This window comes from Castanea sativa, chromosome 2 (assembly GCF_040712315.1).
Source record: "Castanea sativa cultivar Marrone di Chiusa Pesio chromosome 2, ASM4071231v1".
Taxonomy (NCBI): Eukaryota; Viridiplantae; Streptophyta; class Magnoliopsida; order Fagales; family Fagaceae; genus Castanea; species Castanea sativa.
This window is the reverse complement of record NC_134014.1, coordinates 48,455,967-48,472,503: the sequence shown is the minus strand read 5'-3', so window position 1 is coordinate 48,472,503 and position 16,537 is coordinate 48,455,967. Positions and strand designations below refer to the sequence as shown.

The following is a 16,537-nucleotide window of genomic DNA, read 5'->3' as shown; positions in this document are numbered from 1 at the left end:
AAAGAAAAAGATCAACATAATTATCACTTTTGTATTAAAGGACCCCCGTAATGAAAATAACCCACCAACCTGCACAGCAAGCTTGAACCAAGCACTATAATGAATACATTTAGAATCATTTTACAAGCAGACCTTGAGGGAAATATGAGTTGTAATTCTATTAGATTTGAATAAAGTTACAACGACTGGGGGGAGGCTTCAAGTGTTAGACCTGACAACCAATCCAACAAAGCCTTATTGGCAAGCTCTGGAACTTCATCATGAGGACAGTGCCCGGCTTTTAAGTTTACGAGAGACGTTTTTGGATAAAACTCTTTGATTCGGTTAGCCTTTGCAGGACCAACCCACGGGTCTAAGTCACCCCACAGCAACAACAGTGGGCAAGAGAGTTCACTCAAGACACCATCCAAAGTGTATTTGCTTTGGTTCAACATGAACCTTGTCATTAACCTGTGGACACCAATGAGAATACAGAATAAAATAAATGTGGGTAGAATTTTATAGGCCAATTGAATCGTTCTTGTAATCAGCATTGCTTTATAAGCAGACCTAAACTACAATTTCATATTCATTGTAAAGAAAGAAAATGGACATCATCTTACATGCCGGGGAGGTTCTTATTAATCCAAGACTACTATCTAAACAAACACGGAAGCCAGGTGGATGAGCATATTTCATAAGTACCTATAATAAACTTCTCCAGCATTAGGGTCAGCTGCTGGTCTTGTTATTGATTCCACAAGATAGTCATCCACATTGGAGGAATTTATATACACCTGTATTGGAAAAAAAAGTGCTTAACATAATGTACAAAGCCATGGAACAATCATAAACAGAGGGTGCTTATCATGACTTTAGGGAGTTCAACGGACAAATAAAATTGTCAACATGGAATACATTAGGAGATGGGAAATATACATTCAATTCTTAAGGTACAAAATATGATGCTTGAAGCAAGAATAAGCATCTTTACTCATTCATAAAAATATATGTTTAAGCATTCATGTTTCATATCAGAAAGAAATCAGCATTTAATCCCGAATATATAATTGACACCCTGCTAATGCTAACAGAAATATACTTAAGCTTCGCAAACACCCATGAAGCATTAAGAAGAAAAACTGCAGTTAAATTAGGTAGCAAGTGTCTTACACTCTTTAAGACAGATTCAATGCGAGCTGGTTGCTTTGCTTGCCAGAACAAAAATCCAAGAACTATACGCTGGAAAATCTCCTTTAGTGGCTTTACAATCGCCTTCTGCAAGAGTGTTTCTTCAGACTCATTAGATTTACTATTCGCATTTCCAAACTGTCCTGCAGAATTTAGTAGTGCAACTCCAACAACTTGCTCAGGCACCCCAGCTGCTGCAACCAAAGCAGTAAAGCCTCCAAGGCTGAAAAATATTACCATGATTTACATAATTATTATTTGCCATGACATCTTAAAGAAAGTCATCATTGTCCCACTCAAGACAAAGGGAAAATTAAACTTTTTCATCCTAAACTATCACCCTAATTACACTTAATCTCTTGAGCTATTGAAACACATGATTAACCCCCCAATTTAAAAAATACGTTTCAGTTAACCCCCTACCGTCTGTTTAGATGTTAACTCTAATGGAATTTAGTATTGAAAGACCAATTTAACCCTCAACTATATGTTTTGGAGAGAGGGTAAATCGGTCTTTCAATGTCAAATTTCGTTAGACTTAACACCAAACAAGACTTCATGGGGGACATTGAAGCAAAGTTAACTTTGTAGGGCAATAGTGTGTTTCAACAGTTCAGGGGGTTAAGTGTAATCGGGTGATAGTTTAGGATGGAAAAGTATTATTTGCCCCAAGACAAATAAGCAATATATAGATTGAAGGAGTTTTGTTTTCACCAAAGTTTCTAAGGATGTGATTCATTCAATTATGTATGACACATAATTCATTCAGCTTAAAAAAAGAAGACAAAAAAAAATCCATAAATCCATAATAAAGTAAAAAGAAGGTAGCTTTTTTTCAAAACAATCAACAAAAAAGGTTACTTTAAATTACATATTAATGCAAAAATCAAAATATTATGGATCTCTAAAGTTGTATTCATAATATATTTTTAAACATTTAGCTATTGTCCTGCTTTGCTGCGCCATTTTCCTTCCCGCCCCCCTTTTCCCAAAAAAATAAAATAAAATGAAGAAGAAAGAAGTCCTTTTCCATATGGTGTCTGCCTGTAGCAATTTTTCTACAGGCACATCAAGCAGAAATGTGGGCTCAAATGAGGCAGCACTTCAATGATATGCATAAAGTAGAGATTGCATTTTAGGCATACAACAGACTTGAGCAAGGCATAAATACTATGCACTGAACTAGAAAGCTTACACTGTGTTAGAACTCGTTGAAAGAGGCGCAAGCCTTAAATACAAAGCCATGCATAAAATGAGACAATGGCAGTTATGCAGTTATCATCTGGTCATAGGTTATCTGAAAACAAAGGAAAAATAACCCAGGCCTAAGAAGGGTTTTGGAAAGATTTTTCAACCAGCAGTAGATGCGCCTTGGTTAGACCCTCACTAGCTGAATCATTGCCCCAAGCGTAAAGAGTTTTTGTTTTCTTTTTCAAGGGGAAAAAAATTGGCAGACACATTTTCTTATGGAATTTACGTGAAAGTCACAAGAGCCAGCAACCTACTAATCATTTACATTTCTCACCTTAGCCCACACACCAAGCACATATAGGGTAAAAATGGCAAGTACAATCAAGTTGAAAAAATATCAAAGAAAAATTAGGGAAGTATGAAAGCAAAACAAAAGAGAGATCAGACCAAATGATTCAATTAAAGAAACTCAGTCAACTTTATTTCCACTTGTAAGTTGATACTCATGTTTACAGACCTAAAATCAAGCTAGAATACTGCAGTAGACATAAAAGTTCAAGAAGAATTAATAGACTGCAATTCATTCAACTACCAAAGGAAAAAAATAATAATGAAAATAACTAGGATGCACGGACACGGACACGGGTTCGGGTATTGGTACGATACAGCGACACAAGCAAGTTTTGAAAAATTATAACATGAAACGGCAGGTATGACCCCAGTATGACACGGATACAACACGGGTATGGCACCCTAAATGAAATGTCCGTGCATCCTCAAAATAATAAGGAAACTCAGAATGTAGAGTAGCCTTTAGAATATTTGATATAAAAGGAAATCCTAGTTTGGAGAACTCTCGGGATCCTAAATTCACTCCTGAAGCTGAAAGTGAAACAGAGGCATTTCAAGTTGCAAAAAATTTTCATCCCTAAAACCCAAGATATCAAGCTATGGTGAAACTTCATCACATATAAATGAAGTGTAGAGACAACAAATAGCCACTTATTTTTGGTCATTACCTGTTTCCAACTACAACTGCTGGCTCCTTCACTATTTCCTTCAAGAAGTCCACTACTTGATCCCTCCATACCATGGCATCGTATTCAATAAGTGCTTTGTCACTCCACCCGAATCCTAACAAGTCTATGGCATAAACCTTGTATTTTTTGGCCAATTCAGGTATGTTGTACCTGCACACATGGATAAGGGAAATAATTAAATCATACATATAGGCTGATAAACTTTTTTTTTTTTTTTGGAGAAAGAAATCATACATATAGGCTGATAAACTAGGTATCACAACCAGACAACTAAACAAATCCAAAGCCATTTTTCTCTCGAATGAAGGTCCAACCAAAATCGTCTATCAAGTGACATAAGATAGTACCTAAGAATCCACCTCCCAATTAGTAATATAAAAATTATTAGGTAAAATACAACATAAAAAGCCCAAATTTTATATCATGTTTAAGATTAGGTCCTAGATTTTTAATTCTGTCAACAAACGTCCCAAATTTATAAAATTGTTTCAATTTAACTCTATTATTCACTTTATTCTGGCAGTGACAGAGCAGGAAAAAAAAAACACCATTAATTAAAACTTTGCATTTCACCTAGAGCTTATTCATAAATCAATTTGACAGCCATTGAACAGGGTAGAGGGAGAAAGCTTCACTTAGGGTGAAAAAGCAATTGCCAGAAAATCAAAACTGATTACATAGGTGAAACATAAAGTTTTGTCAACAACCCTTTTCTCAATTCCATTATTGCTATGAAATATGAATAACAGAGATGGACAGAGTTAGAGATATATTAGCCCATTAGCATAAGCCCAAGCCTAATTCTACTTTGTGTGCAAGCCAAGTTTCCTACTTGTACTAGAAGTCTATTAGTTTAGGGTTTAGTCTACTATATATACACATGTTATGGTTCATTATAACACAGGATTTGTTCTACACTCTAATATATTATTGATGTAGCCCTTTAGGGTTTCCTCCGTGGATGTAGGCCATTAGGCTGAACCACGTAATCCTCTTATGTTATTGTGTTCTATACTTTATGTTTTCGCTTCCGCATCCATAATAACATCCATAATAGCATATTCAATATGGTGTATTAATGCTAATATTTAACATGGTATCAGAGCTGCCTTCCTATGGCCATGGTTTTCTATCCTTACGGTGTATTAAGAGCAATCTTTGTCTTCCTCGGTGTTTCTTCGTTGCGTTCATCTTCTTTGGTTTTCCACTGCTGCCGTCAAAATTCTCCGGTATAGTCATGTTACCATTAGAAGTCGCATCAATACTGCAAGACCATTGCCTTTCTCAAGCCACCGTCACAAAGCCAAACTTCATTCAAGGGATCTTTTCAACCTAATCAAATCTCAAGATTTCATCAAGTTTCCATCTTGAGTTTGAGAGGGGGTGTTAAAGATATATTAGCCCATTAGCATAAGCCCAAGCCTAATTCTACTTTGTGTGCAAGCCAAGTTTCCTACTTGTACTAGAAGTCTATTAGTTTAGGGTTTAGTCTACTATATATACACATGTTATGGTTCATTGTAATACAGGATTTGTTCTACACTCTAATATATTATTGATGTAGCCCTTTAGGGTTTCCTCCGTGGATATAGGCCATTAGGCTGAACCACGTAATACTTTTGTGTTATTGTGTTCTATACTTTATGTTTTCGCTTCCGCATCCATAATAGCATATTCAACATAGTGTATCAATGCTAATATTTAACGGACAGAAACTTCAAATTGAAAACAGTTTCATAATTTAGGACTTGATACTCACAGTAGTGGTGAATAAGATGAAATATGAAACTGACATGAAGGCACAAAATATCATCAGGATTAACATAAGTTTAGATTAAACGGAATATGAGAACATGGGCATCAAAAGAAACAAACCTCCAGTGAAATGCAGAGGCACCAAAGCCATGAATAAGAACAATTGGAAACCCTTCCCCTTGCACCACATAATGTATTCTATGACCCCGCCATGTCCAAAAATTGTACCCATCTGGCTTGAATTCCAATCTCTCAACCCCTATAAAAGAATTCGACTTGACCAAATTCAGAAAAAGAAAACCCATATATGATATAATAATAAAAAAAGCGAAAGAGAAAACAGACCTTGAGCAGGTTTGGTTATCAAAGAAGAACCCATAACCGAAACACCCGAAGCCACAATTCCTCCTTTCAAAGCGAAGCCCCTTCTGCTCATCTCACATTTGCTGCTTCCTTCAAGTACACAGAGAGAGAGAGAGAGAGAGAGAGAGAGAGAGAGAGGTACTCAAATAAGTTTAATAGTTAGTAAATTTTTAACTAGAGAGAGAGAGAGAGAGAGAAAGAGAGATTAGTGGGCTTACGGTGTTGATAAAAGCGAGCGGACGATATAAATCTGTTGGGAAATGGGTTGAAGAGTTGGGTTCTGAGTGAAGAGGAAAGAGGAGCAGCACATGAAGAAGAAGGAGAAGAAGACATTAATGAAGCTTAAAAGACAAAACCAGGGACTAGGTTTGACAAGACAAATGGTGGGAACTGTAGAGGAACTGAAACACAGATTTTTCTAGAAGAGTATAGGCAACAGATTTTTGAAGTTGTAGTTTGAACCCGCGGTTTATGTGGTTGGCGAAGCTTTGGTGTTGTGGCGTACTCCAAGCCAGATGAGACTGTATAGACCTCTGTTTGCTTTTCCAACAGAAACGGTCCTTTTTCTTTGTTTATTTATTATTATTTTTTTTAAAAAAAAATTACTGAAACTATTGTGGTTACAATTAAAAATAAATAATTAAAGCCAAATGAGATCTTTTTCTATTGCTTCTTGGCTTTTCTGTTATTTCTCATTTTATAACATAATTTTTTTTAGATATATTACAGCCATAGTTTCTCCAAAAAAGAATATATATATATATATATATATATATATATATATATATTACAGTCATAAGACAACAAATCCTAAGTGACAGTAGTAAGTGTTACATGTTATTATTGATGAGGTAAAAAAGTAATTTAAGTAACAGGTTCAAATTAGAACTAAAGGTCATGTTAACGAGTGCTCTTAGGGTATTGGTTAACAATCAATTTTGAGAAAGTTTTGACATAACTTTTATGAGAAATGAAAAAAAGCTATCAAAATATTAATTGTCTTTTTTTCTTTTCCCATAAAAATTTTCTTGAAATGAATTATTAACTAATACCCTAAGGGCATTCATTATCCTTTCCTTAGAAGGAATAACAATTACTCATCTATGATTTGTTGTGATAGTATTGTAAAAATGATGTGGACATAATACTTCTCTAAATTTTTTAAGATGGATTTAATATTTTTAATTATGGAATTCAATGATATAGCCAACAAATTACTACAACTGCATACTAAAGTTGGCGCATAAGAGTCAGAAATCTTGTAACTGAACTAATTAGTGATATAATAATTAAACTAACATTTCAACAAAAATACTTGATATTTCACTCTCTTTTTTTTTTAATGTTTGATCTTCATTTAGAGAAAATGGTAATTATCCATTAAACTTAAATCTAAAGACTAAATTTAAAAAATAAAAAATAAAATAAAAATTCAATCTTATTTGATATACTTTGGTTTTATTTGGTCCACCTCGATTCATCGGTCCACTCATTCATATTTGGTCCACTTTGGTCATATTTGGTTCTATTCGGTCCATTCCATCCACATTAGTCCACTTCAGTCATATTAGGTCCACTTTGCTCCTATTCTATAAACTTTAGTCTTATTCGGTCCTATTCGATCCACTTCAGTTCTATTCCGTCCTAATCGGCCCACTTTGGTCTTTTTTTAATACGGTCCACTTTGGTCTTATTCAATTCACTTCAGTTCCATTCGGTCCCCTTTGGTCTTATTCGATCCTATTCAATCCACTTTGGTTCTACTTGTCCATTCAGTTCTATTCTATCCACTTTTGTCTTATTTGATCCATTTAATTTTGTATTTTTTCCACTTTGGTCTTATTCAATGCTACCCAATTCGGTCTACTTCGGTCTATTTGGTCAATCCTGTTTTATTCTGTCCAATTCAGTCTTATTTGGTCCATCATGTCCAATTTGGTTTTATTCGGACCTATTCAATCCACTTTGGTCATATTCGGTCATGTTCAGTCGACTTCAGTCTTATTTGGTCCATCCTATCCACTTTAGTCTTATTCAGCCCTATTCAATCCACTTTGGTCTAATTTGGTCCATTTTGTTCACTTTGATATTATTCGTCCCTATTCGACTTTAGTTCTATTTGGTTCACTTCGGTCTTATTTGGTCCATCTTGTCTACTTTGGTTCTATTCGGTAATTTCGGTCTATATCATCCACTTTGGTCCAATTCGGTCTTATTCGGTCTATTCTGTCCACTTCGGTCTTTTCGATCCACTTCGGTCTATTAGGTCTTATTCAAACCGCTTTAGTCTAATTCGGTCCAATTTGATCTTATTCTATCCTATTCAATCCACTTTGGTTCTATTCGGGCCATGTTGGTCCATCCTTTCCACTTTGATTTTATTCAGTCCAATTCAATCTTATTCGGTCCATTCTATCCACTTTGGCCTTATTTTGTCCTATTCGATCCACTTTGGCCCTGTTCAGTCTACTTGGTTCTATGCGGTCCAATTTGGTCTTTTTCAGTCCATTTTATCTATTAAGCCTTATTTGGTCCACTTTGGTTTATTCGGTATTATTCTGTCCACCTTGGTCCTATGCTGTCCACTTCAACCATTCGGTTCTATTTTGTCCACTTCAAGCAAAAATATATATATATAATTTTTATTTAACTGTTCAATACAACGGACGGAATAACCACTAGTTGGTTCTTAAAATTAAGGGAAAAAAAAAAAGAGTGAAATTAGTCTTTATGTTAACTGTGCGGTAACATTTTTAATATTAAAAAAAATTAAAACCTATTTTTCCACTTAAGCAAACCCATGACCCGTTTTACTACCCAACGAATGGCCCGTTACGAAATGGATCTTCAGCAATAAAAACGGCCAGTCGTATCAACAATGTGATGAACAGTTAATGAGAGAATGAAAAAACGGTGCGTAGTATCAGCATGTGTGATTTATGGCCGCCCTGTCAAACCTATACGACCATTCAGCCAAGAAGCAAAAAAAATTCCCCTTCTCTTCTTCGTTTCTATCATCACTCATCGCTCATTACTCGTTACTCTCAGGCTGCGTTTGTTTCGACGGTAAGCGGTTTCAGGAAATGGTTTTCCGCGTTTTCGGGTGTTTGGCAGGTGCTAAAATTTTGGTCAAACGGAAAATTGCAAACAGTTGACTGTAAAATACGGCCTCTGACCCGGAAATTATTTTCCATTTGTATTTTACCTTCAAACCATTTCAGTCCTATTTTCCCTCTCGCCTTCTCGCTGTCTCAAGTCAAGCTCCAGTCAAGCTCCACTCCCTGCCTCAAGCCGGTCCGAGCTTCACCCACCGTCCGACGAGCGCCGCCACTCTCCCACGGTGAGTTTCCTCCACCGTTTCTCGCAGTCGCCTTCACACACCAAACGACCCACAGCTCCGACCCACTGGACGAAACCTCACCCACACACCTCCGATCCCCACACAGCTCCGGCCCACTGGACAAACCCACATCCACACACCTCCGACCCACTTTACCAGCCCACCAACGGCGCGAGATCGCGCCATGACCCATCGCGAGATCGCGTCATAACCCAGATCGCGCCATTGCACCCTAGCACTGCGATCTTGCGCAGTCGCACCCCAGCACCGATCGCGATAGCGCACCCCAGCATCGCGATCGCGCCGACGCACCCCAGCCCTCGCGATCGCGCCGACGCACCCCAGCCTTCGCGATTGCGCCGTCGCAACCCAGCCTTCGCGATCGCGCTGCTTTCGCGATCCTTGATCGCGCCTCCTCCTTCGCGATCGCGCCACTTCTCTCTCGGACTTTAGGATTTTTTTTTTTTTTTGAGTTTTGTTTCTTTTGTGATTCTACTGAGAAATGATGATAAATATTTGATTGGAAGTTGAGAAAATGTGAGCATCAAGTAAAAAATGTATTTTCTATAATATTTTCAAGATCACAACTAAACACCTAAAAATATTTTCCAAAGTATTTTTTAAAATGCCACCAAATACCTAAAAATATTTTCCTTTCCAGAAAATATTTTCCTTTCTTGAAAACATTTTCCGGAATTGCTTTACTGTCGAAACAAACGCACCCTCAGTCAACTCTTTCTTCTTCTTCTTCTTCTTCTTCGTCTTCGGATCTAAAACGCATTTCTTTCCCCCCTAGACGACGGCGTTCTCAGCTACCGCCACCGGTTAGGTAGCTGAAGCTGGGAATGCCCCCCCTACCCCTACCGTCACCGTAGCACTGCGATTAGGATGCCACGTGGCACCATTCCAAACTGGTAATGCTTCTCTTCTTAGCTCCTACAGCTTCAGTAGGTAACCACACTAATCCCTAGCGCTTTTTAGGCTTTGGCTTTGGATTCAATTAATAATAATAAAAAATTGCATTTTCCCGACCCGCTATGGAAGCTCCGGTTAAGTTCTTCTGTGGTAACTCCATTCTCAACCGCCAAGTCTTTGCCAAAACGGTACCGTATTACGCGACTTCTCTCATTTCACTTCACCGCCGAAACGACACCGTAACAAGACCGAGACCAAGACCGAGACCGAGACCCCAATGCGCGCTCTCTCTCACTGCCTCTTCCTTCTCAGCCAATCCTATAAACCCTAACCCAAACCCCTTCTCCTTTTCGTCTCTTCTATTTTCCAACCCAATCTCTACCACCAACAATTACTACGACCAATTCGTCGCTCGCTCATCAAACGAAGGCGTTTTCGCGTGGAGTCGTGCTCCGGAGAGATCCACCTCCAATGGTGGAGTACTTGTGGGTGACAAAGAGCCAGTAGTGACGGTGGTGTTGTTGGGTTGGCTCGGTTCCAAGACCAAGCACCTCAAGAAATACGTGGAGTGGTACAATTCCAGGGGCTTTCATGCGTTGACTTTCGTGGTCGATCTCGGCGAGCTGCTGTGGTTTGATTTAGGCCACAGAATTGAGCAGAGAATCGCGGCTTTGGCCAACGAGCTTGTATCCTGGGTTTCGGACAAGGAAGAGGATGGTAGAGAACGCTGCTTGGTTTTCCACACATTCAGCAATACCGGTTGGTTTGTGTAGGTTGATTGCTCTCTTATAACTTTGAAATTACGCTTTCATTGGTTTTAAAGGATTGCGTGTCAGTGTTTATTAACTGCTGTTTGCCTTAGTTTTTTTTTTTTTTTTTTGCAGCTATGGTTCCATTCTTGAGATTTTGAAGGGTAGAGAAGATCTGATGGAAAAGGTTAAAGGATGCATTGTTGATTCGGGAGCAGCAGAGCCATTTAATCCTAAGGTAGAAACTAAAAATTGAAAAACATCTACTAGTGTTATATGTTTGATTTCATGAATGTACATTTTGCAATGCTTATTGTGTTTTGCGTTGCAGCGGTGCCTAATTGAGGGTGATAGTAGCTTTTGATTGATAGACTATGCTTCTTTTATAATTGTTATGTAGCATTGTTTATATAGCTTAAAGATGAAAGACGTGTGTGTGTGTGTGTGTGTGTGGGTGGTTGTGGATGTGTTTGTTTATTTTAGATAACAGTTTGCAACTAGATGAAATGAATTAATTCTCTCTCATTGCGTGGGGCCAAACATCATACCATTTTTTAGTTCAGTGAAACTTTTTTGTCTCACAATTAGAATTGGAAGTACCTTTTAGTAAGTATAATCATGATTGTAACTTGTCCGCAATCATTTCTACTCAAGGCTTCAATGCATTGCTATGCCATTTAGATGGGTTGTTAAAGCAGCTGATTGGCATAGCAATGCATGAGCTTGTTTCCTCCCTCTTTCATTCCTTGATAATAATAACACTCTCTACAGCGTGATATAAAATTTTCTTCATTCTAACCAAAGGAAAAAAGAAAAACAGGAAACATCAATCTTCAAGCAAGCCAGTAACATAGTCATTTGCTTTGTGTTGAAAATGCTTTTTTTTTTTAACATCTATTTAATTACTTAGTTGTTTTTCTTGGCCACTTTTATGCCTTAGATGATCATTAATGATTCTTCTCTTCTTGGACCACTATTCTCATCTTTGAAGCATTCTTTTTTCCCAAGTAAAGGTCATATTAATCTAAGTAGAAAGCTATTTCTGCAATATTTAAAAAGCAGAGCTGCGGTTCTGTACATTGACATTGGGCAGGGAGAATTCTTAAATAGCGATAGAGTGACTTCTAAGTACATTCAACTGTGCTAATCACCCCAGTCCTTCCAAATAAACTATTATCGATCTGGCCTGGTTTGAAAGCAGCTTGAGATGAGCCAAGGTTCTCTTAAAAAGATGTTGAAATTTACCAGTTTGAATTTCTCTTTCCCTCTCTCCTTGGGCCAAAACTTACTGATTTAATTTTTTTTTTTTAAAGATAATGAAATTTGTCTGGCTTAAATACACTATTGGTCCTTAATAAGCACAAGCGATTTTAGTCCCAAGGTTTAAAGTGATCTTTTTTTAGTCCCTTAAATGACATGGCCAAACAAAAAATTGACACATCGTCACTCCTTATGGACTAAAAGCGACCACTTTTAGTTTGTTAGGGACTAAAATCTGTCACTGAAACTTCAAGGACTAAAAAACTCATGAATTAAAGTTTAGGGACCATCAGTGTATTTTGACCAATTTGTTTTTACATGGTAGCAGCTCTACTGTGTGATTTTATTAAAATTGCAATTGTAATTGTGAATAATGCTAAATTTTACAACCCTTAAATTTTAATTGTGTATAATGTCTATCTTTACAACAACCCTTGAATTCTAAAAAACCATAACTAATTTTCAAAATTTTAAAAACTCATCTCATCAATACCAACTTTAATGCAAGTGGGCAATGCATGTATGAGAAGATCTTTGGAAGCTGAAAGTTCTTGAGTTCCTTGAAAACTTGTTTCAACCTTGTTCAAGGTTTCAATCATGTTTCAACATGATAGAATTGCCATTTTTTCATACTAGCATCATGATTCAAGCAAGGTTTTGGATGGACATGGAATATTTAGGTCTATTCCAGGACTAGGAGCATGACTTTGCATACAAGATCAATGAGTGGGGCCCCAAATGCACGTGTATTAATATATATCTCCCATGATGTCCAAATATTTGTTAGAATCTCCTCTCTTCTTAAACACTCATAAAAGATATAAACACTTGTTGCTAGAATGTTTATATAGATTAACTTCTTTGATCACATTTTCCAACTTTAAGTAAAAGTAATATTTCTGGCTTGTTTTAATTTATTCTGATTTCCAGCTTCAAATTACTTCTGCTTAGTGTATTGCTCGAGGATGTTATAAGCACTCTCATTCTGATAAGCTGCAAATATTTTGGACGATAACATGTCATAACCCTGACAGGTGTGGGCAGCTGGATTTTCTACTGCTCTACTGAAGAAGCGAAACTCTGTAATGAATGAAACCAGAAGTGAAGTGAGCTTGTCAAAGATGCAAGGGAATGAACCTCCAATGGTTGAAACTGTGATTCTATCAGTTTTAGAGAGGCTTTTCTCTGTCTTGTTAAAGTTGCCTGATGTTGAATCGTAAGTATCTACGTATTTTAACATTGCTATTTACATTGCTATCATATTTTTCTACTAAATGATCTGCAAGCATGTTGCTAATCGTATCAATTATTCCCAAGATGACAAGTAACTGGCTTTTGTAGAAAACTGTCATATTATGATAGCAGTTAATTCTTTCTGGTTTCGCAGGAGGTTAACAAAGATTGTGTCCAACCTCTCACAAAACCAGCCTTATTGTCCTCAGCTTTACCTCTATAGTACAGCTGACAAAGTCATTCCGTTTCAGTCTGTAGAGTTGTTTGTTGAGGAACAGAGGCAGACAGGGAGAAAGGTAAGGACTTTCAACTTTGGGTCTTCCCCTCATGTTGACCATTACAGGACATTCCCCAGCCTGTATTCATCAGAGCTTCATAAATTCCTAAACGAGTGTTTTGCTGTAGTTAAGCAGTCATAACCGATTATCCATGTACAATTGTCGTTTGTTTCAAGTATTGTTGTGGCATTTTTAACTCACCAGAGCAAATGTAATCAGGGAATAATTGTCTACTCCTTACATTCTCCATGTGGTGATGGTTTACTACATTTTTGGACGGATGACCACTTGCAGTTGTTCTGAATGGAATGCTGCAATGCCATAGTTCATGATGATGTTTTCTAAATAGTGCTCCCTTATTCATGCTTGTATTATTAGAACTGGAACAGATTTGATCAGAATTTCAAGACTTTCCATTGCTACTTTCTCTTAAGCATGTTGTGGCTCACATATTGTAATAATAGAATTGTAATCGAACTTTGGACAAATTAATATTTTGAATGTAGGAAGCTTTCTTTCCAATTGTTCTCTCCTTTGCACCATAATTGTTTTAAAGTCATTTTTCTCATGATCATACAGTTTCTTCTCTTTTGGTATTCGAAATGTTCTAATTATCATCAGCAAATTTTGAGAAAATTTTTATTTGTTTTCTCTACTTGGCCATGTGAGTGTGCTTTCTCCTCCTTGCGTGGTTATCGGTGGTGTTGATGTAGCTTGTGTTGTTGCTCCTCCGTTCTCCATTTGATTTTTTTGTTGGTGGACGCGGGTGATAAATGAAAACATGATTATTAGGTGGGTGATTTTATTTTTTATTTTTTGAGGGTGCTATGTCAGTGTTAATATGTTGTTTATAACATACTATTCAAAGTAGACCCATACTTTAAAATAGCTTCAAAGCAGCCCCAGTTTTTACATTTTTATTTTAACAATTATTTTGCCTGAAACAACCATTTTAGGAATCATAGCTGAAATAATCTGATTTTGTGGACTCGGCATTTTTAGGGGGATAAGCCAAAGTGGTGGTTCTAAATTAAACAAAGAAAGATATAATTCGATAGACGAGGGTGGAAGAATTTGAACCTGACATCTCCGTTAGAAATATCAGAAAGTGTCAATTAAGCAACAAAGCTTTTGACACCATTATTACCAACTAAACAAGTTAAATTCAAGTACAATAAAATATCAAAATTGAAGACTATGTTTGGTAACCCTTTTTTTCTTCAATTTTCTGTTTATAAAAATAATTTTCTAGTTCCTAAGGCAAAAAAACCTTGTTTGGTAACTTATTTTAGGCAAAAATCAAAAACTATTTTCAATTTCCATATTGTGAAGGAAATTGAAAATAGGTCTCCAGCTGTTTTTATTTCTTAGTTTTTCACTCTCCTTAGAAAACACGCTAGTTACACGGCCTATTAATGAACCAGTACACTAGTTTGATCTACATGATTGACAAAAACTTTTCCCCGCGCTTCCACTTTTTTTCACTCAATGTTTAGCACCTAAATCGTATTTGATGAACACTTATATCTTCCTTTGCACCTCCATCTTCCTCACAGAGAAAACCTTGATTGAGAGAACCACTTGTAAGGTAAGTGATTGGTCTTCACCGGATTGTCCTTCAAGATTGCTTTTTGTTTTTCATTGGATTCGACTATTCCTTTTCTATTCATTATCTCACTCTCCTTTTCTTTTTCTTTTTCTTCTTCTTTTGTGTGTGTGTGTGTGTGTGTGATGTAGCAGGCTTGTGTGGGTCTGTCAGATTTTTTGAAGAGCTTTATAATTTTAGGGACCCAATCACTCTAGGGTACGGGTCTTTTCCATTTTTCTTTGTTTATGGATTATTACGAAATTACTAGAGCATTGGTATATATATATATTTTTTTTTGGGATGAAATTGATTCCCTGGCGTTGATGCCACCTTGTAAACTTTAGTTATTGATTATCTTTTATAACACTTGATTAAAGTGTTGTAGTTTCAATCTTACTTATATGATTAAAGTTTCAGGTTTGAATGTTATATACAAAACATTTGATTTTATAATTCCTCTAGGTGTAAGGATTTTAAATACTTTGGAGCAAATGTGTTTTTGAATTAGAATAAATATAATTTTAAGAAAAATTAACCAAACAAAACAAAATTCAACTCTTTTGAAAACAACTACCAAACAAATTTCATGAATTTTGTTTTTAGAAAATATGTTTTTCCTTTCAACTAACCAAACTTGTTTTTCATTTTGAAAACAGAAAAAATTTGTTTATTTCTTTTTTCCTTGAAAACAAGAAAACGAAAATAGAAAACGAAAACAGTTACCAAACATGGTCTAATTCTTTCGTGCTAATTGTTGTGCTAAAGTAACCAATTTAATTGTATATTGTTTTTAAAAGAAAAACAAATTACACTAAAATGTAAAATGTGAGGACAATTTAAATTGAACCCTAAAATGATGTCATAACTAATAAGTTTTATTGTTTTAACCTCAAAGTAAAAAATAATAATAATAATAATTACGTGGACTCTTAAATTAAATCTAAATAGAAAATATTAAATTTATTTTGTATTTAAAAGTTGAAACAAAAGTGTTGGATTAAGTGATAGCTCAGTAGTATCTTTTAAAGTGTACCGTCTCAACTTATGTAATAAAATTTGTAGTGTTCTTAGCGTTACTTATTTTTTTAAAATTAAAATAAATAAATAAAAAGCCTCATTAAGCAAAATACAAAAAAAACAACTATTAATTTGAATAAACTTATAAATTCATGTGCCATAATTTGTGTTACAATAGTAGTAGTAGTAGTAGTAATTGGCATTTGCTTAAAATATCTCATTAGCGCATCAATCAATGCATAATAGCTTAAAGATTAAATTTTGCACATTCAATTTCAAAAATCACACATGTTAACTCATGTAAAATTGTGTAGATTTAAAGCATCCATATCAGTGGATGCAAAATTTTTGTATATTTACACATCTAAAACCTACTTTTTCTATTTTACACTCTCATTTTTACAAAACACCCACATCAGTTTGTCTATTATACACATTTATTTAAATAAAATATTGTTAAACTTTTGTAAGCTAGGTTATTTATGCAAAGCCGATCAATACCTCCGATCAACTCACCCATCAAAATATTCAACCCACCCATCAACATCCTAGCCACCATCAACCCAATCAATACCCACAGATCAATACCCATCAAAACCCACCATTAACCCGATCAATACCCAGTTACTATTGCTTCC

The 16,537-nt window shown here is 36.0% G+C and overlaps 2 protein-coding genes and 1 pseudogene across 5 annotated transcripts; 1 reads left to right on the top strand and 2 right to left on the bottom strand.

The window, feature by feature from the left end:
• Positions 1 to 6,063, bottom strand: LOC142624691 (uncharacterized). Of its 3 annotated transcripts, none has more exons than XM_075798399.1 (7): positions 5,734 to 6,063; positions 5,502 to 5,602; positions 5,277 to 5,415; positions 3,381 to 3,551; positions 1,153 to 1,393; positions 685 to 776; positions 1 to 450 (listed from the first exon to the last, which is right to left on the bottom strand). In XM_075798399.1, exons 1-7 carry the CDS (start codon positions 5,850 to 5,852, stop codon positions 177 to 179), a joined length of 1,137 nt encoding a protein of 378 aa, XP_075654514.1. In that variant the 5' UTR covers positions 5,853 to 6,063; the 3' UTR covers positions 1 to 176. The 3 variants fall into 3 exon arrangements, with proteins under 3 accessions (XP_075654514.1, XP_075654515.1, XP_075654513.1); XM_075798400.1 differs by having other exon boundaries at positions 5,738 to 6,063; XM_075798398.1 differs by having other exon boundaries at positions 5,502 to 5,609; positions 5,738 to 6,061.
• On the bottom strand, positions 2,467 to 2,587 carry LOC142626586 (U4 spliceosomal RNA; annotated as a pseudogene).
• A 3,507-nt stretch (positions 6,064 to 9,570) lies between the features above and the next one.
• LOC142623540 (uncharacterized) lies at positions 9,571 to 13,816 on the top strand. Of its 2 annotated transcripts, XM_075796976.1 has the most exons (5): positions 9,571 to 10,543; positions 10,659 to 10,761; positions 12,818 to 12,999; positions 13,171 to 13,312; positions 13,514 to 13,816. In XM_075796976.1, the coding sequence occupies exons 1-5, from the start codon at positions 9,897 to 9,899 to the stop codon at positions 13,595 to 13,597; spliced, it is 1,158 nt and encodes a 385-aa protein (XP_075653091.1). In that variant the 5' UTR covers positions 9,571 to 9,896; the 3' UTR covers positions 13,598 to 13,816. The 2 variants fall into 2 exon arrangements, with proteins under 2 accessions (XP_075653091.1, XP_075653090.1); XM_075796975.1 differs by having other exon boundaries at positions 9,574 to 10,543; positions 13,171 to 13,816.
• Positions 13,817 to 16,537: the final 2,721 nt, after the last annotated feature.